We start from the raw sequence: 20,745 nt of genomic DNA on the forward strand, positions 1-20,745 counted from the left end.
TGTGAGTTCAAAATCATATTGAGCTATATATTGAGATTCTGTCTCAAAAACTAAACCAGGGCTGAGATGTAGATCAAATGGTGGAGTGCATGCCTGGCATCTGTGAAACCCTGGGTTCCATTTTCAATACCACATAAACTAGGCATGGCTGTCCACACCTAATCCTAGCAATCAGGAGGCATAGGCAGGAGGGTCAGAAATTCAAGGTCATCCTGTCAAGGTCATCCTGGGTAAATTGGAGACCAGTCTGAAGTACCTGAAACCCTGTCCTTTTTTTCCCCCCTCTTTGAATTAGGATTTCTCTGTGTAGCCCTGGCTGTCCTGGAACTCACTCTATAGATCAGGCTGGTCTCAAGCTCAGAGATCTACCTGCCTTTGCCTCTCGAGTGCTGGGATTAAAGGTGTGTGCTACTACTGCCTCACTGAGACAAGGTTTTTCTAAGTATCTGTAGCTTGTCTTGAAGTTACTATCCTCCTCCCTCAGCCTCTTGAGCATCTAGTGTGACAGGCCTGCACCACCAGGCCCCAACACATCACATTAAAATTAATGAAGGTATGTTTCACAAAAAATGTCAGGAGATTTGTTTTAATATAAATGAAATATTTGCCTAATCCAAGAACACAACAAAATTAATGTCTTTTGCATTTTGATTTAGGCATATGGTTCATTTTTAGGGTGTTGGTGGGGGGGGGAGGGCATGTGACATTTGGTTCTTGTATTTTGAGGATCTACACGAGGGTTTCATGTAGCTCAGGTTGGTTTCAAATTCAGCATGCAGCTGAGGATGATCTCAAACTTCTGATCCTCCTGCCTCTACCTCTTGAGTGCTGGGTGACGGGCCTGTACCACATTGGTTGATTTTAGGAAGTCCTGTGGAGCGAGCCCTGGGCTTCGTGCATGCTAGGATGGCCTCTATTGCCCGAGTAGACTCCCAGCCCTTGTTAGTTTTTACACATTACTCCTGAGTTAAATATGCTCCCGTGGGCTACCCTTTTCCATGTCATTCTTGCTTGCTAGATGAATTCCTTCCTTCCAAATTCTTGGATTAAAGGAGTGAACCACCACAGCCTGGTTGAGACCCTGTCATATACACATGCACACACACATATTCTCTCTCTCTCTCTCTCTCTCTCTCTCTCTCTCTCTCTCACACACACACACACACACACACACACACACACACACACATCTTCATGCCCCTTCCTCCAGGAAGAGCAACCCTCAAAGACCTCTACCATGCAGGCTAAGAGCTCAGCCCCATCTCCACCAGGGATGCCACATAAGTAAACGAAGCTCCTTGGGTAAATGCAGGGTAAATCTAATTTAGCAGAGGTCAGCTTAGTTCATACTCTGGGTGACAGGGTCAGATTCAAGAGGGCAGCTCTCATCACTGGAACCTGTGAACCGAAGTGAAGGTGACGATGTCTAATTGTTGCAGGTGTTGTCACTTATTGCCCGAATTCCAGATTGTGCCAGCCCACACTGAGTGGCAGGTTACTTGTGAAAGCCTCAGGGATTTCAGCTGGGAACTAGGAGGTCCTGGCCACAGAACCTCCCCACAGGAGCAGGGGAACAGCTTTATTTAGGGTTTTTAGTTGAATCTGAACAAAACAAGGATATATGGTGGGGTGAGATAAGACTGCCTACACTCTGGTACCAATTGGCATTTTATTTGTTCAGGAGAGTTAAATGACTCAGATGAATCCTGAGGGTTATTGGATGCGTCACCACCTCACATTAGTGAAGAGAACAAGAGTGACCAATACAATGGTAGACCAGTGAGGCAGAGTTCTAGTTTATGTATAAAAACATAGAGCACAGGGCTGGCCAGATGGATCAGAGGGTAAAGGTGCTTGCTGCCAAGTCTAATGACTTGAGTCCTAGCCTTGCAAGATGCCTGGTAGAAGAGAACAGACTCTCACTAAGTTGCCCTTTGACAGACTCACTAGTGTTCTGGCAGGACTGCCTCCCCCATTCATAAATAAATGTGCATATGTGTACACACACAGATATATAAATTTAGCAATAATCGTACACACACACACACACACACTACAGTACTGCTGACATCACCCATCAGTACAGGAAGATTATCTAGTAACTACTTCTGGGACTCTGAGTTATTTAGGGGCAAAAGTAGCATTTCTCCTACTATTGCACACAGATAGATGTCAGGTAATAGTTAAGTCATAAAATTATTGAAAAAACAACCTAGTGAATCTGGCTGCACAGGAATTAAATCTTCAGACAAAATAGCACATTGAGAAAAAAATTTCTATACAGAATATACTAGAAGAAAGAACAATAAACTGGCTGGAAGTTGTGGCACATGCCTAAATCCCAGAACTTGGGAGGCTGAGGCAGGAGGATTGTCTTGAGTTCAGGACCTGTGCTCTCCATGATCATTGCATTCAAATGCACACACACAGACACACACATAGACACACAGCTTGGACGCCTTCTCCAAAAAAAAAAAAAAAAATCAACCAAAACCCAAAACAATCAACTGTAAGCTTTCCCCCCTCTGTTTTGGATGCTACCGAGTCCAAGATCAAGGCAGCAGAAAATTCTGAGACTAGTGAGGGCTCTGTTCTCTCAGCTGCGCTCTTCACAGAAGCAGTGAAGGACCTTTTCAAATTCATTTACTTTATATATGTGGGTGTTTTGTCTACATGTGTGCATACACGAACACATATAGTTTTTTGAAAGCACATGGCTGAACACATCAAAAACAACCTTGGGGGCTGGAGAGATGGATCAGCAGTTAAGAGAACTCCCTGTTCCTGTAGAGGATAAGTCCAGGCCATAGCAGACTGTTTATAACTCCAGCTCCAAGGGATCTGACACCTCTGGTCTCCACTGCACTTGTACTCACATAGGCCCATGCGCACACACAGATAAACATGCATTTGCAAAAATTAAAAATAAAAAGTCTTGCTGGGTGATAGTGGTGCATGTCTTTAATCCCAGAACTCGGGAGGCAGAGGCAAGTGGATCTCTGTGAGTTCAAGGCCAGCCTTGTCTACAGAGTGAGTTCCAGGACAGTCAGGGCTGTCTCAAAAAACAAAACAAAACAAAATAATAAATAAAAAAAAAAATAAAAACTAGGCCAGGCATGGTGGTGAATGCCTTTAATCCCTGTCCTCAGGAGGCAGAGGCAGGAAGATCTCTGTGAATTTGAGGCCAGCCTGGTCTACATAGTGAGTTCTAGGCTAGACAATGCTACACAGTGAGGTTTCAATATACATATTTAAAACATTAAAACACACATACCCACCAACACCAACAACAACAACAACAACCTTGATATAGATATAGCATGCCTGTCATACTAGCACTGGGAAGGGGGGACAGTGGTAAGAAGATCAGATGTTCAAGATCACCCTCAACAAAACAGTCAGCTGCACCTGCCTAGGCTATATGACAGTCAGATTAAAAACAAAGCAAAAAACCCACCCAAACTCAAAACAAAACACCATAGTCCTGAACAAGAAGTCTAGCAACTTTGCTACTTTTTCAGGGTACAAGTCTGGAATTGCCTCCCCAGCTTCCCCCAGCCTCCAACCCACCCCTGCCTCTCAGCAGGCTTCTATATTCTTCTATAACCCATCTTGGGTTAGCTCTTCTGCCTTTTAGCCTTGTTCATCAACTGATGTTCTGTGATCAAAAGAGAGCTTTGGTGGTGACGTCTCCCCATTGGGCACATTATCATCTCGTATCTTCACAGGCAAGATGTGTAGTAATATATTATTTATGATTTATTAAAGCTTGCCTGAGGATTCAGAAAGCAAAGTCAGCCACAAGCCACAGAAGCCAGGCATACACCTTTAATCCCAGCAGCCAGAAATTAGGAGGTGGTGGTACACACCTTTAATTCTAGGACTCAGGATTGAGAGGAAGACAGATCTCTGTGAGTCCAAGGCCACCCAGATCTACACAAGATTAATTCAGTCCTAAAGAGAAGCAGATCACACAAAGATGATCTCAGCACCTGGGATCACACACCTTTAATCCCAGCATTAGAGGGATACAGAGGATAGGAGCAGGGTCTTCAGTGGCCAGTCAGGGATTCATTCTCCAGCCACACTGAGGAGAGGCAGCAGTCTGAGGGCTGGTGGAGCCAGGATCCCATTTCAGTCTGAGGCTGAGTGAGAGCTAGTGTCCAGCTGCTTTGCTTTTCTGACCATTAGTTTGAAGCTTGAACCCCAATATCTGTCTGTGGGTCTTTTATTTTTCATGTTACGTTGGTGTTTCTCCAGCTTTATCTCCTTTAGAGGAGGGGTGGCCATTCCTGCTCTACAGAGGAGGGGATCCCTGGGTCTGGCTCCCTTGCCTTATTCGCCTTTTGGACAGCACCATCTCCATCCACTCGGAGGTCACTGTTGTCACTTCCTGTAATTATCGTGTGTTCATATTTCTGGACAATCTACAATGACTTACTTTCATTACCAGAAAGAAAGCCCCTAAATTTCTTTCCGTTTATAATTTCATAGCTTCTGGCCCTTCTTTCCACTTCACTTCTTGGAATATCTTTCTTTCAAAGAAACAGGAATTGGGAAAGCATGTCTGTGCAGCATCAGGATCACAGTGCCATTTAGCACAAAAGAGCACATGTTGGGCGCGTCAGAATGTCCAACTCTGGAGTCCTGGTGAAGGAGCTACTGATATAGTTCATGACCTAAGTGGTGTTCCCAAAGGCATTTAATGATGTGAGGAAAAGACTGCGATTCAACAGAAAATGGGAGAGGTAGAACACAGACAAATAAAGTTATTTTAACTTTATTTGAACATAAGCATGAAAGAATATAGAAAGGATGACTATATATAATATATATAATTTATTTGTGTGTGTGTGTGTGTGTTACTTGTGGAGACCAGAAGAAGAAAGTGTCAGATCTCCTGCAATTGAAGTTTGAGGCAGTTAGGAACTACCTGATGCAGATGCTAAGAACTGAACCTGGCCAGTCTTGTACTCACTATGGAGGCAAGGCTGGCCTAGAACTCACAGAGATCTGCCTGCCTCTGCCAGGCAGTGCAGATCAAAGGCATTGAGCTACCATGTACAGCCATATCTTTTATTTTTGATGTTAACATACAAAGTAATGGGTTCCACTGTGTCTCTTTTTTTATATATACACATTTCTTTATCTTAGTTCTAATCCAGTGGTAGTTCACAGTAGATGATCCTGGTCAGCCTGGATCATGGAAACCAAACCAAACTAACAACAAAAATCAAAGACAATAAAAAGAATCATGAGGTCAGCAACCTAATATCCAGTCAGCCAGCACAATTAAATCAGGAAGACGTTTTGATAGCACTGAGCTTGACACGGCCCCTGCTTTGTTTATGTGTACTCCGTATCACCCTGCTCTTCTCTTGCCTACCCAGGAAGGCGGTGAATCCAAGTGCCTGGAATTCATCTTTTTATAAAATAACCTTGAGTCTATTCTGATTCATGAAAAAAATAACATGTCACTCATGATCTTCAGACCAGGGACTGTGACACATTCCTCATGTCTAATTATCCTGTTTCTCACCCAACCCATTTTACATGGGAGAAACTGAGGCCCAGAGAATGGATGGAGCCAGAGTGAGTGTGAGAAATGGGCGGCAGACACCAAGTGTCCTACCCCCAGATGGTGCTTTTTCTGGGACCCAGAGTTAATAGGTCTTAGTGGACTTTGGGGAGGGGTGGGTGGGAAGAAGGGAGCAAAGGATACCAAATGATTGTAAAGTTACTATCCAGCCACTCCCTCTAGGAGACCACTGAGTTTTGCATATGCCTGTACACCTCCCCCTACCTTCTGGACCCTTGTTTGGAAGTGAGGGGATCAGCAAGGTGCTGGTGCAAGTCAAATTGTGTCCTTCTTCAAAGATATGCTGAAGTATTAACCCCCAGGCTCTCAAAATGTAAACTTATTTGGGAATAGGACGTTTCCCGGAAATAATCAAACTGAAATGACTTCTTTGGATCAAATCCAATATGAACACTGCACACACAGGGATGGGGGAGGGGAGGAAGAGAGTTGTAAGGGGAGGGAGAATGGCCTATGAAGATGGGGATGATTGATGCTTCTAGAATCCCATTAAAAAAAAAAAGCAGAAAGATGTTCAGAAAACTACCAGCAGCCAGGAGAAAGGTGTGAAGGGTTTCTCACCCCCAGCCCTTAGAAACTTTTGAGCTTGGACCTCCAAGGTCCAGCACTGTGAGAAGATACATTTGTTTGTTACCATGGTTACAGTGGCCTTGACCATCAAAGGCAGATGGGATGGAGCCTTTCCTTCTCTTCACTGCAAAGTCATCATGCACACTACCCCTCCCAACACTACATGGCCCCACCCCACTGCTCCATCCTCTGCCTCAGCCCCTTTGCCTTTGTGCTTGTGTAGCTGCCAGTTTAGGTCCCAATCCCCAGTTTCCCTGAGACCCATCTCCACCCCAGCCCCTATATCAGCTTCAGAGAAAGTAAGCTCAAGGTCCAGGATGCTCATGTTCATTAAACCTCTCCCACCGCCTTTCCAAGCTAGGCCAGGTAGAGGATACAGAAAACAGGCTTCTGGGATTCAGAGAGAGGTGGCTCTGAGAGCCTTCAGCCTTTAACCTCTCAGCTGAGAAGACTCAGCATCCTGAGTCAGGCCTTCTAATAGACCTGCTTCTTTATACCCAGTTTAGCTCCATCTAGAAAGTCACTGTCAGATCTGGGCCTTTGGAGGGAACGCAAATGTCTCTGTGGCAACATTTAGAGACTCAGTGAGATAGATGTATTCTGAGCAGTGGTCCAGACCTTGAGAGGTAGTGACCATTGCTGGTAAAGTCAGGGAAGCTTTCCTGGAGGAGGGCAGATGTTATATTTTATATTCCCGGCCTTGCTGGAAAGTGTGAGATGAATTTTGTAGCTTGACTCCGCCGAGCCAGGCAGCCACATACTTTTGTTTATTTCATATCCTTTGTGAGAAAGCTAAGGCTGGCCTCAAACTTATTATACAGCCAAAGGTGACCTCGAGCTACTGATCTCCTGCCTTCACCTCCCAAGGCTGAGTGAGATGATAGGCATCCAACACCACACTGAGTTTATGTGATGCTGGTGCACAAACCCAGGGCTCTGCTCATGCCAGGCAGGAACTCTACCTAAGCCCCATCCTCAGCCTGGCTATGCTGTTTTAGAGATGAGAAAAATGGTGACTCGGATGTGATCGACTCCAGGCCACATGGCGGGAGCAATAAACTTAGGAGCCAGGTGTGAAAGGACTTCTTAGTCCTCCTTTGCCAATGCTGTGACCTTTCCAGGTCTATGGGCACTAAGAGGCTCCAGGGAGTGGCAGAGCATGCATTGCCATTGCATATTCTCCCCAGGGAGCTCTGGATACATAGATACTGGCCCTTGGTGTGGTCCTTCTCATAGCCGACTAGAACGGATTTGGGAAACACACGTCTTACCTCAACCCACCCTTTAGAAGTTCTCGGGCACCCACGGTGAGGTGGGAAGGCTTTGATTTAGAATATGAAGGTCTTGGTGACAGGCATGTTTGTGAGCACACTGCAGGGGACAGCAGGCTGAGGTACCCAACAGGCATGGGACATGGGACAGGGTGGGAAAAGAAGATTGATAGATTGTTTTGGCCACCAACAAATGGGCAGTTGATGATCAGGGTACTGGATAGGATGGGGAATGGGTGAAATGAGCCCAGTGCTGGCATGTTGCAAAAAGCAGAGTGTGAGGGCTCAGTGTCTGAGAGGAAGGATTTATCTGAGGGTTTAGGGTTCTGACTGGGGCTGGGCTGTAGAGATGGAAGACAGATGACAGGAGACTAGAAAAAAGAAAGCCTGAGTAAAATAACTGCCTTCCTCCTGCTGCCCCAGGCAGCCAGGACAACATCAGTACACACCTGACTTATGATTGAGTCCTGTTTATTTTAGAAGCATAAACAATGGGATGAGGAGGACAGAAACAAGACACCAACCAGTTCCCCTGGAAAGGGCCAGATCCAGCGCAGGCCGTGTCTGTCCAGGTGATGAAGCCGAGCCAGCAGCCTGCATCAGACTTTTCTCAGGAGGCAGGGTGTGATGAGGACCCAGGGTGTGGTCCGAGAGGTCCGAGAGGGGAGGCCCAACAAGTCCAGTTGGCTCTGGGTCCCTCTGGATCAGGTGATACGATCAGAGGGTCCACAGCACCCTTAGCCAGGAGCACCCCTACCTGCCCTGACTGCATCTGGGCAGAGTCACATTCTGGAAAGAAGCCACAGTGTCCCTTGGTCATCACAAAGGCACCAAGTATTCCAGAACCACCCGTAATCAGGTCCTCTGCCCAGCAAGTGTCCACCTCTCTGGCCCAGTTATCTGCTTAGTGCCTTTGAGGGGGGTGGGCACCTGAGAGGCATCTGAGATGGACATACTTCTCAGGACCTCTCTCTCAGTGACACAAGTCCCAGGTTCTACACATACTGCTTCTTAGATGCAGAGCTGTTGGGGCGACTAGGGGTCTTCCGGCCACCCTGAGGGGCTGCATTTTCAAAGGGGGGAGGCCTGGAAGAGGTCAGCCTCTCCTCTGTGGTCAAGTTGGCCCAGTTTTGCTCACTGGATGAGAGCCCATTGTAGGTGGGACATGGTGGGGACGAGGGTCCCTCGCCCATAGGGAGGTAGAAGAAAACCTGTTCTGGGTAAGGGTCTGAAGCATTGCCCTGGGCTGGGGGTGTGTCGTGGTCCTTCCGTGCCTTTATCTCCCGGCTGACACACCGACACAGCAGGTGCACCAGCTCCAGCAGGTTGAGCACCAAGGAGATGACTCCCACCACCAACATGAAGATGATGAAGATAGTCTTCTCCGTGGGTCGAGAGACATAGCAGTCCACTAGGTGGGGGCAGGGCGCACGCTGGCAAACGAACACGGGCTCCATGGTCCAGCCGTAGAGGCGCCACTGGCCGTAGAGGAAGCCTGCCTCCAGCACACTTTTGCACAGCACGCTGACCACATAGGTACCCATGAGCGCCCCACGGATCCGAAGACGGCCATCCTCTGCCACCGAGATCTTGGCCATCTGATGTTCTATGGCAGCCAGTGCCCGCTCTACATGTAGGTCCTTGGATGGCAGTGCCCGCAGCTCTCCCTCTTTCTGGCGCAGTCGCTCTTCCCTCCGAGACAGATAAATGACGTGGCCCAGGTAAATGAGGGTGGGTGTGCTGACAAAGAGGAATTGGAGCACCCAGTACCGGATGTGGGAGATGGGGAAAGCCTGGTCATAGCACACATTGGTGCAGCCTGGCTGGGCTGTGTTACACTCAAAATCAGACTGCTCATCGCCCCACACGGATTCGCCAGCAAGGCCAAGGATGAGGATGCGGAAGATGAAGAGCACGGTCAACCAGATCTTGCCCACCACAGTTGAGTGCTCCTGGACCTGGTCTAGCAGCTTCTCCAGGAAGCCCCAGTCACCCATGTTTCCAGGGTGTCTCTCTCTGTGGGAAGACAGGGGTCAGACAGCCATCAGCCAGGACACTTTTCTTAGTTCCTCCTCCATGTAAGCCCACAGGAGTTCTGCCAGTGCTAGGGGTCCCTGTCTAATCATGTATTTGTGCCTTATTTCACAGGCCAGTGCCCAAGGATGACCACATCCCAGAGAGGTCTGGATTAACTAGAGGTTCCTATGGAAACAGACCAGTTGAGGAACTTATCCAAGGTCACACAGCTATGGCATGCCCTTCCTCCTCCCTTTTGTGCAAGGCTGGTCACCCTAAGACAGCAGGGGTGGTGTGAGATGTCATCTTCAGGCCATTAGTGGCTCCTGTTCCCACCTTCTGTGCCTCATTTAAAAATTAGAGAGCCTCATTTTAATCATTGCACTTGCCAGTGAGGGTGAGGGAAGGTGGGGTGAAGGGCTTAAAAGCCCACGGAATTTGATCTATCTGCCAATAAAACACCACCTGCGACTTTAGTGAATACACCTGGTCCTAGCCTTTGCCTCCATCCCATTCCCTCCAAGGCTGCTATAGTCATTCTAGACCCTTAAAAGAAATGATCATAACAGACTGCAGGTCCCAAGGTTCCCAGCATATTTGTGTGTGTGTGTGTGTGTGTGTGTGTGTGTGTATGTGTGTGTGTGCTCGAGCCTGCGCGTGCTTTTCCTAGAAGTAAAGCAGGTATTACATTCATCTTGCTTCCTTTTCTAATTAGCTGGGTAAGTATCCTTCCAGTCTTTCTGTAAAGGTTCAATGAAAGACGAGGGAAGGCACAGAGTCTGGCTAAAGACAGGTTAGGTGAGCGCCGCTGGTGGTTCCAATCGTGTTTGGTGGCCCTGGCAAGCAAGCCTCAGTCCCCAGCAGTGAAGTGATCCGTATTCCCGACTCCCCGAACTCACCGCCTGCTTACCGGGTTGGCTCAGGTGGAGGGAACGACCGTGGCCGAAGCTGCGCCTGAGGGAATCCTGCAGGACCGCGCCTCCCAAAGGACTCCTTAAATAGCGCGCAGCTGCGGGTTTAGGGCAGGAAACGCCAGCGGGAGGGCTCTGGGAGACAGGGGGCGGGGACTGGGTAGGACAGACTCCCAGGACCCGCCCAGATCAAGCTTCTTGGGTTGCGGGAGATGGAAACCCTCCAGACTGCACTCTCCCAGGGTTTAGTCCCCGCCCTTTGTAGGCTGTGGGCTTTTAGCGAGAGCAAGCAGTTCTGACACCTGGTCCCCAGGCTGTGAGGAGTGGGTGGGGTAAGAGACCGAGACTCATCAGTGTGGTGGGCTTATTAGATCTGAACCCACACGGGAAAGGGATGAGGTTTACCCCTTCCTAGAATCCTGTGGATCTAGGAGTCTCTACTTTGCCAATCCTGGGCGGGCTATACACATCAGAAGTCACCTAGGAACTCCCTAGGGTCCTTTAAGACTGGGGGTGGATGGAAGCTTCTGTTCTTTAGCTGGATGCCAGCTGATGCCTTTAAAAGGGAGAGGGAGAGGCCTTCCAAAGGAATTTGGAGACAAGCAGAACTTTGCCATTCACCCAGGAGGACCCATGGTGCAGCTGGGGAAACCACACTAAACTAGCCAGGCCCGGTTTCCTGCTCCACCTCATACTAGGTGCAGAAACGGAGCAGGTAAGCCCTTGGGTAACAGTAAAGTAGATGTGGGGGTCCTCTGTGGTAGAACCAGGGCATCACAGGGTGTGGTTAGGGGCTGCATAAGCCATACAATGCCCAATAGCATCACTGGCCCATCCTGGAGCAACCAGGTCTGGTGCTGGTGCTGAAGCCCAGAAGAGGGTGGGAGACCCAGGCGTGACCCTTGTCAGAGTATAGAGGGTCAGACTTCTGTTGCCGCCTCTGCCCTTAGACATGTCTCCATTTTTCCCCTACAGAATAAGGATAGAAATATACCTGCTTTGGAAGGCTGATGGCGCACACACTTAGTGCCATTGGTCCAGAAAGGCTTGAGTGAGTAATGAAGCCAGTGCTGTAAGCCCTGAACTTAGGGCACTAAGATAAGCAGAGCAAGAGTTCCAGGCCAACCTGGGATGCATAGTGGGAACCTGTCTAAACAAACAACAAACAACCACAAAAAAACAAAGGAAATATCCAGACATAGTGGCATAGGCCTGTAATCCTAGCTACTTGAGAGACTGAGGCAGAGGGATTGAAATTTCAACACTATGAGATGCCACTACACTATGGGGCTGGGGACGTAGCTCAGTTGGGAGAGTGCCTGCCCAGTACTTAATTAACAAAGCATTGGGTCCTAGCCCTAGCATATAGACCAGGTGTGGTAACCTGTGCCTGTAACCTCTCAGGAGGTGGAGGCTGGAGGGTCAGAAGTTCAAGGCCAACCTCTTCTCCATGGTGAATTTGAAGCGAAGGAAACTGATGGTTTAGTTGAGTAGCACAGCATTTGCCTGGCTTGTGCAAGTCCCAGGGTTCCAGTCTCAGCTATTGCGAACATGATCAACCTACCAACCAAACAGAAACATCACCAAACCTGGCAGAAAGGATCTGTGCTGTTCCAGGAGAAGGCAGGGAAGCCAAGGAGGTAAGAGCAGAGGACTGGTAGGGTTTAGGTCAGCTAAGGGGAAGGGAGGTGGCAGTCCCAGTTCCAAACAGGGTTCTATCCTTGCACTCCCAGGGCCTCTGGGATAGGGCAGCCAGTGGATAGGCTCTGACTGCACACCAGCGTGATTGCCGTCTGAAGGCAGACTGAGCTGGCTTTTTCTTGCAGGCCTGTTAGGCCCTTGCCTTCTTCTCCCTCAGAGCCATGCTAGGCCAGGCTGAACTGAGGAGCCTCCTGGGATTCCAAAGGGGACAACTGCACCCACTCAGCTCTGACCCTTAAGGGCATGGGAACTGGGCCTGGCCTGCTCTTACCACACCCCCCAAGACAGCCTCTGCTCCAGTAGCTGCCCTGCTGAGCTGCCTTTGGGGTTGGGGCCAGCTCCTTTGAAGGTTTTGCTCTCATCCTCTTTCCTCGGGGATTGGGGGGCAGGGAGCTAATTAAGGACCGTGTGGGTGATGCCAGGGTTGCCCTTACCCACTTCCCACCCCTCCCTTATGAACTCCAAGATCCGGTTTCATGGAGGAAGAAGTAGGGACCAACCAATACAATCTTCACAAGTCAACCCTTCTGAGGGAAAATGTCCCTGAACCCTCACTCTTCTCCTTCTTACCATTGTCCTGACCCTGTTCAGTGACCTGGGAACGGTCTAGCCTCCGGGCCCTTGCTCCACTCAGTCTCCACATTTTCATAGAACTTTGGCTAAAATGGTGCCCTGTTTCAAACCCTGCTGTGGCCCTTTCTGCCTTCAGGGCAGGCAAGGTCTGCACTTTTCACTTTCCAGGCCAGACCTTGGCCACTGCTTGTGGCCTTAGCACTCTGCCACTCTGTTGCCAGCCCCCCCCCTTCTGCCCCCACCCCGTCCAGTTATTCTAACTGTGTGGTCTCTGCTCTTGTCTTTGCACGTGGCATTGCATTTCCTGATGCACCTTCACATGCTGATCCCTCCAGTCTCTCCAGTCTCTCCAGGTCTGAGACTCAGAGGCAAAGACCAGTAGTCCCAGCATTCATGAGGATGATTGCCAGTTACAGCCTAGCAAAATCTACACAAGATCTCATCTCAATCAAAACACAGCTTTTATTTCAAGGGGGGTCAGTGATGGCTTGTTTATTCTAGAGCCAAATGCGAGTGACCATGGCCTGGAAACACATGTTTAAGTTACCCCAACTATCAAGCTCCAACGTGGCAACAGTGTGTGAAGTTTTTATAGTCACAGAACAAAGTGTTTTAAGAATATATCAGTAGAAACATCAGGCAGCAGAGTCTTGGCAAAACAGGGGATTCAGTACTAAAGGCCCCAGATGCAATCAGAATGCGTTTGGGTTGATGGAAGGTAGGAATATGATTATTCCAATATATTGCCTAATTGTCACAAACATGTTAGGTCAACTGCAAGGTGGACAATACATGGCTTTTTAGGGGGACTAAAGATAACCTAACAAAACTTGATACCTCAAACATTTCAGCTTCTCCAAATCACAATCCAATCAATTAGCCTGGTTGGACATCTTTAACAAAGATGCAGTGTGTGTGTAAGTAGGTCTCATTTCACACATACACACACACACATGCACACACACACACACAAGCACACATGCATCTATCACCATTAAACCTGCCATTTCAACCAAGTTAGCTTCAACATGTATCAAGTATATTCATGTTGCTATGCAACAGATGTCTAGACTTTTCATCTTGCCATGTGAAGTGGTACCCTTTGAATGCCTTCCTTTTTCTATACTCCCCCTTCCCCGTTACACTGGGGGTTTCTTAAGGGCAGGTAGCCAGCACAAAGCAGGGCATCAGACCTGTAGATGAATTTACCAATTCAACATATACTTACTGAGTACCTTGTGGTGTTGTACCGCTATCCAAATAGTTCCAGCAACCACAGCACACAAGGGATTCCTAGCCTCCTGATTTTTTACTTTCTAGCTGTGGGAAGACAGAACAGACAATGAAATAAAAGATGAGTTAGTGGCTCATGCTGAGGAGCAAATACTGCAGGGGCCCTGAGAGCACAGAGCATCCAGTTTGAAGTTCCGAAAGAAGAGAAATTTGTGCCAAACAGCTGCCATTGAGGCTGAGCCTTGAATGAAGAAGGAAGGCATTGCAGGTCCAGAGAGCCCGGGTATAAAGTCCCTGAGGCAGGGGCGTGCCTGGTGTTTCCTCCCTGAGGTGCAGTGAGGAGGTCTGCATGGCTGGGGCAGGTAATGAAGAGGAGTTCGGGAAGGTGAGAGGCAAGTTAGTGGGTTGGGGTAGATCCGCAGGCCCTGTTAGAGATGACTTTGACAGTCTGGGGATGCTGTGGTCTCACTTCAGTTTTGCGGGATGTTCCCCACCCCAGGCTGTGTTGGAAATAAACTATGGGGTGACACATGCAGACTGCCCCCTTGAACTGTGTAGCATCTGGATGGCTGGCAACAATTTCAAGTCTGCTTGCGCTGTCCAGGTGCTCACATCCATCCTAGGGGTTCGTGGCAGTGATGGATTCCCAGCTCCTCTGTGCTTCTCCCTCCTCATCTGTGGATGCAACTCCCCAGTGTTCCTGTGTTCTCAGTTCTTCAGCCTCTTAGGGTCAGGCCCTGGAGATAAGGGGGTGTCTTAACTAGCTGGGACTGCTGTAAACAGAATGCCAGAGCCCCAGTGGCTTAAACCAATGGAGATCTGGAAGCTGGAAGCAGGAGATCAGGCACCATGCAGCATGGCCAGGTTCTAGGTAAAGGACAGCTGACTTACATCTTCATGTGACAGAAAGATCCCCTCCCTCTCTCTCTCCCCGCTCTCTACAGTTTCCTGTGGTCAGGCTGGCCTCAAACTCAGTATGTAGCCAAGGATGACTATGAACTTTTGATCTTGTACCTCTTCCTAATGAATGCTAGGACATGGGGGTGTGCCATGCTACTCAGTTGTGTGTGTATGTGTGTGTGTGTGTGAGGGGGGGGTAGTTAGGCAAGCTCTGGACCAACTGTGCCACACCTCCAACTCTTCCTACACCTTTTTGATTTGCTTGGTTTTTGAGAGAGTCTCACACAATATGGACCAGACTGTCCTCCAACTGATGATCCTCCTGTCTCAGTCTCTCAAATGCTGGCAGTGTAGGTGGGTGCCACCATGCTGGGATTTTCCTGTCTTTTTTCATAAGGACACTAGTCACACTTGACAGACCCTACCTTCATGACCCAAACATCTCTCAAAGGCCCACTACCTAATACCATCATCCTGGCCGGGGGGGGGGGGGGGGGGGGAGATAATACAAATTCAACCCATATCTAACACAGGGTTTGTTCTAGAGTGAATGAAGACAAAAAGATCTCTTGCTCATCTGGGACTGTGAGGTGTGGTGACCATGTGTAGCAGACTCATACTTGGAGATGGCTTGGAATCTCCTATTAAAATCCGGAATGAGGGAGGCCTGGTAGGGAGAAGTGCATTCCAAGGGGACATGAGTGCCACCTGGTGGCAATAGTGACCGTCACTGGGGACTTAGTTGTGAATTGCAGCTAGATAAAAGCTCTGCGTGTATCAATGTGCAGACTGGCTCAGAACATCTCTGTCCAAGGCTTGGTGTACAGGACTGGGCAAAACTCACTAGGCATCTTATATATTTCATGCCTGGAAATACCATGATTGATTAGCCAGGACCAAAAATCATGCCACTATAAAAGATATTTTCCCTTGGCTGCCTCTTACAGGCCAGGCCATCATGAACATTGCTTTGTCCATGCTGCCCATTATGAAAACTCTGGTCACTTTGCCTTTGACTATTCAGTGCTGCTATGTGGCCCCTAATACTTTGGGTCCCAGTTAAACCCACTGCATTTAATTCATCCAGTGGAGCAGCAGTGCCTCCCACTCTAAGGTCTGGCACAAGGAAAAGGGTACCAGCAAAGCTCTTCAGGTGTACGGGTGCCCCTCTCACCATTTTGCATTTCACAGGATTAGTGAAGGGCATGTACAGGATTAGGTTTTACACAGTGTACCCACACTAGCTTTGCAGTTTCCCTGAACCTTAAAAACCCTTTATCCACACTATGTCAAGGGATATAAGGCATCTCCTTATAGATGCTTTATCCAACCATTTAAACAAACTTTTGACACATTCTTAAATTGCACAGGCATCTATATTAAAACCTAGAATCTCCACACAGAGGCTCTACATCGATAAACTCAGCCTGATCCAGTTTTACGTTCCTTCCCTCTACCGCCATCCCACAGGCTTGGAATCCATTCCCACATACATTCTCTAGACTTCTGCTTGAATGAATTAGCAAACTCATTAAGCTCTTTATTAGTGTAGTGCAATTCCTCACCCGCTACACTTTCTACTTTCCCTCTAGGAGCTTGCTTAAGCTTTGGTCTGATTATCAGTCTAGAGGCAGCAATAGGTAGGCCCTGAGGGACATCAGTATTGTCTTGCCTGGCATCTCCTTCAGAGAAAGTCATTGCTGGTTGAGTAGACAATGAAGGGTTAATCGCCTCAGTAAAAGGAAGAAAGGCAGTGGTATTTCAGGGGATAGGAGCACATCTCCTGCTGAGGGTGTAGAGACTCCTTCCTCAGGTGAGAGAATCCCTTGAGAATCTGAGGGTTTAAAACTCTCAGCCTCAATTGTGTCCTCCCAGGCATGTCCACTCCATATTGCGGTGTCTGCACCAGCCCGGTGCCCCCATGTTAGCTCCCTTAGAGGTTGGGACTTGACTTTCCAATTCAGCCAGTCTCAGAATGAAGGCTTTGGTTTGGTTTTCTAAAACCTGAGCTCAGTGGCTGCAGGAGAGATCCTTTTCCAGGACACACTTAGAAACCTCTAGACATTTATTCTCATCTGGAGTCAGTCAGTTTTATCCCCGAGTTGATTGCTTTTCATCGTATTTTGAGATGCTAGAAGTTGGTTAATTTTATCATAGCCCATTGCTTTCCTTTGCCAATTTTTCCAGAGATGGTAGGAGTAACCAACCAGCTCCATTATTTTCCTCATCTTGCCACAAACTGCCAAAAGTTTTACATACAGAGACACCAAATCTTTGCTTCTCACAATTGGTGAATCAGGATAATCAAATGCATTTGCATCCTTAAGTTTGTAAAATAGCTCATGCTATGGGCTTTCGGTATTCTCTGAGCTTCCAGAAGAGGCTTCCGTAACTGTAGGTGTTGGCAAATTGGAGTTATTCCAGACACTTAATAAAATTCATCCTCATAATTGTGTTGCTCTAGAACTACTTTGGTACCAAACTATGCATTAGTCAGGGTTCTCTAGAGGAACAGAAATTATAGAATGAATCTATCTATCTATAGAAAGGGGATTCATTAGAATGGCTTACTGGCTGTGGTTCAGCTAACCCAACAATGTCTGTCCTCTAATGGAAGGTCTAATGATTCGGTCTACAAGGCTGAATATTTCATTGGGTCTTTAGTGCACATTGGAATCCTGAAGAAGTTGGTTCTGATGCTAATAAATGGATGGACTTGCCAGCAAGAGCCAAGGAAGTGAGCAAAGGATGTCCCTTCCACTGTGAACTTGACTTCCATCCTGGAGAAATGTGACCAGAGTCAAGAGCCCAGTCCATCTTGAGCTCTCCTGAGATTCCCTACTGGAAGAGTTGATGTTTTTTGGTTGCTGTGCCTTCTGTGACACCCTTTGCCAGACATCTGGCACCACCTAGGAAAATGCTCAGGGTGTGGGGAGTATAGGGGTTTGTGTGTGTGTGTGTGTGTGTGTGTGTGTGTGTGTGTGTGTTAGAAAGCTCAGTTGGTAGAGTGCTTGCCTAGTGTTTTAGTCACTGTTCTTTTGCTGTGACAAAACGCCATGACCAAGGCAGTTTATAAAAGAAAGCATTTAATTGGGGGCTTGCTAGCAATTTTGGTGGGTTAGTGCATTGTCATCATGGTGGCAGGTAGACAGGCATGGCATGAGCTGGAGAAGTATCTGAGAACTTGCATGTGATCTGAAAATTACAGGTGAAGAAAGAGAGGGAGATTGGACCTGGCTTTTGAAACCTCAAAGCACACCCCCAGTGACACACCTCCCCCAATGGGCTATATCACCTAATCCTCTCCAAACAGTCTACCTACTGGGAATCAAACACTCACCTATAGGAGCCTGTGGGGGTCATTGTAGTGAGATAGTTCTGTGGCACTGACCACGCCCATTGGGGGGTGGAGCCATGGGCGGAGTGCCCTGTGGAAGGAGGTAGGAGGGGGCCAGGAAAGGCGCTCTCTTTGTGACTCGGACAGGAGAGGACCGGGTTGAATTTTCTGGTGTTTATCTGTCTAGGTTGTAAGTTATTTCTCCCTAAATAAACATCTATTGGGCCTATTTGTTTATCCTGATCCTTATTTACCGCGATAGGTCATTCTCATTCAAACCACCAAACCTAATATACACAAAGATCTCGGTTTGATCCTCAGCATTTCATAAAACTAGGTGTGGTGATTGATGCACTTAGGGGGTAGGAAGATCAGGAGTTCAAAGTCATCCCCAGTAACATGGCAAGTTCAAGACTACCGTGGGTGACATGAAACTACCACTGTCTGGGGGTGGGGGCGAGGCAGCCTCCAGCAGCACAGGGCTTTGATAGAAATCCACAGAGTCGATGAGGCTAGATTTTTCTATCTGAGAGGATTAGGAGAAAAGGCACTTACAAACTCTCTTAATGATTTCCTTCTTTAGTCTCTCTCTCTCTCTCTCTCTCTCTCTCTCTCTCTCTCTCTCTCTCTCTCTCCCTCTCCCTCTTCCTCTCCCTCTCTCCCCTTCCCCATGTTTTTTTTTTTTCCACAGCTTTTATACCCAAACAGAATCTTCTGGGCAGTAAAAGAGTCAAAACAGTTGCATTTCATTTCTCAAGTGAATGAGTATAGATAAAACATCTTTTTCATCTTCCTCACATAGTTAAATATTTTATGTAATACAGGTGAAAAGCAAATTATCCCAAGAGCCCACATACATTCATACCTAAGTAACTTGTTATAGATTAATCACATAGGCAAGTGGGGCATTCTTGTCAGGTCTCTTACTGGCAGGCTGCATTGTGCAGTTACCAAGAAAAGGCCAATTACTTTATTACTTATCCTGAAAGGTAATCATAAGGAGTCTTAAAGGAATCACAAACTTAAACTTACACGTATGAAAAAGAATCAGTTCTACTTTAAATATTTAGGGTACATATCCATTCATTAATAGGGCAGAAAATGGTATAAGGAATTAATCATCGCCTTTGGTCATCAACCAAACCTAGCAAGCAGTGTACGTCAGCTAGTAATAATTAGGCTGCTTTGTTCTTGTTCCCTGACCTTAAAGAATTTCACATTTAACTATGCGCCTTTCTAAAACTCTGGATTGTCTTCTTGGGATTTTCACCTCGAAGTTATTTAACAATAACATCTTAGTCTAACTGTGGTTTTCAAAGCTTTGTTTCAGCTGTGATGCACTCCGAGTCCTGTGAACACATCTCCCAACATTAAGGTTAAAAGAATTTAAACTAGCTGGGCTACTGTTAATCCTTAACTTGAGCTACAATCCATGAAGCTCCTTAGCAGAAATTCACAGTCCCTGGCTGTGAAACATATCCTTGTATTTATTTTTATTCATCAACACTCTGTGTAAGCTATCATTATTATCAAATTAGACAGTACAGCTTAGGTAGGGGTCATCGTCTTGATAATTCACAAGTAAAAATGACCAGGAGAATGGGATGTTTCCAAGAGATGAACACACTCTATTACATCCACTCACACCATGCTAGATACCAGAGAAAGAGCTGCAGCGAACATGTGAAGATACAGCAGAAGCAAAAGACATTCCGGGGTCTGCAGTCCTGTGTTCTTGCCTAATGAGATTGGCTCATCAGGGGATTTCCTCCTGGTCTGCTAACACCCAGAACTTCCATTGCAACTCACCATTCCTCTGACATGGCCAATGGCATGAAACTTTTTTTTTTTTTTAGTTGTTTTCATAATTTTTTCATATAATAATTTTGATCATATTCCTTTTCCTCCCCCAATATCTCCTAGATTCTTCTCATCTCTCCATCTACCCAAAGTCATGTTCTTTCTCTTTCCCAAAAATGGAAATAAAAACCCAAACAACAATAAAAGAAAATCAAAACAAACTTAAAGCATTAAGACAAAATTCTAAAACAAGATCAAAAGCACACAAAAAACATGGAGTTTCTTTTGTATTGATCAGTTACTCCTGGGCATGGGGCCTTCCCTGGGGTGACAGTCCACTGCAGAAATCAGATTTTTCCTGGCCCAGCAGGTATGTCTTTATCAAACTCTCTCCTCAAGGCTTAGGCATCCATGCAGAAATGGAGGGAAAATGGTGGGTGACTCCAAAGGAAACGGTGGCATCCAGACACAGCAGGGTTGATATACATAAGAACTCACAGAGATTGTGACAATACGTACAAGGCCTGCACAGGTTCAAAATGCCAGCACTCAGAAGGGGGAATGGACACTCTTAGCCAAGAAGCTATTTGAAACTCTCTCTCTTCCATCTCTCTCTCTCTCTCTCTCTCTCTCTCTCTCTCTCTCTGTGTGTGTGTGTGTGTGTGTGTGTGTGTGTGTGTGTGTGATAAGGTAGTGGGACATGGCTGGAGAGAGATGGCTCAGAGGTTAAGAGCACTTGCTGCTCTTGCAGAGGACCTGGGTTTGATTCCCAGCACCCATATCAGGAGGCTCTCAGCCATCCTCCAGCTCCAGGAGATCTGATCCCCTTTCCTG

At 47.3% G+C, this 20,745-nt stretch overlaps 2 protein-coding genes across 3 annotated transcripts in view; one reads left to right on the forward strand and one right to left on the reverse strand.

The window, feature by feature from the left end:
- Zmym6 (zinc finger MYM-type containing 6) overlaps nucleotides 1–20,745 on the forward strand; it is a 301,190-nt gene that overhangs the window by 212,688 nt on the left and 67,757 nt on the right. The window lies entirely within an intron of this gene.
- Nucleotides 7,895–10,569, reverse strand: Gja4 (gap junction protein alpha 4). Of its 2 annotated transcripts, none has more exons than XM_051188836.1 (2): nucleotides 10,367–10,569; nucleotides 7,895–9,456 (listed from the first exon to the last, which is right to left on the reverse strand). In XM_051188836.1, exon 2 carries the CDS (start codon nucleotides 9,435–9,437, stop codon nucleotides 8,436–8,438), a length of 1,002 nt encoding a protein of 333 aa, XP_051044793.1. In that variant the 5' UTR covers nucleotides 9,438–9,456; nucleotides 10,367–10,569; the 3' UTR covers nucleotides 7,895–8,435. The 2 variants fall into 2 exon arrangements, with proteins under 2 accessions (XP_051044793.1, XP_051044792.1); XM_051188835.1 differs by having other exon boundaries at nucleotides 10,356–10,569.

Source organism: Phodopus roborovskii, unplaced genomic scaffold (genome assembly GCF_943737965.1).
Source record: "Phodopus roborovskii unplaced genomic scaffold, PHOROB, whole genome shotgun sequence".
Taxonomy (NCBI): Eukaryota; Metazoa; Chordata; class Mammalia; order Rodentia; family Cricetidae; genus Phodopus; species Phodopus roborovskii.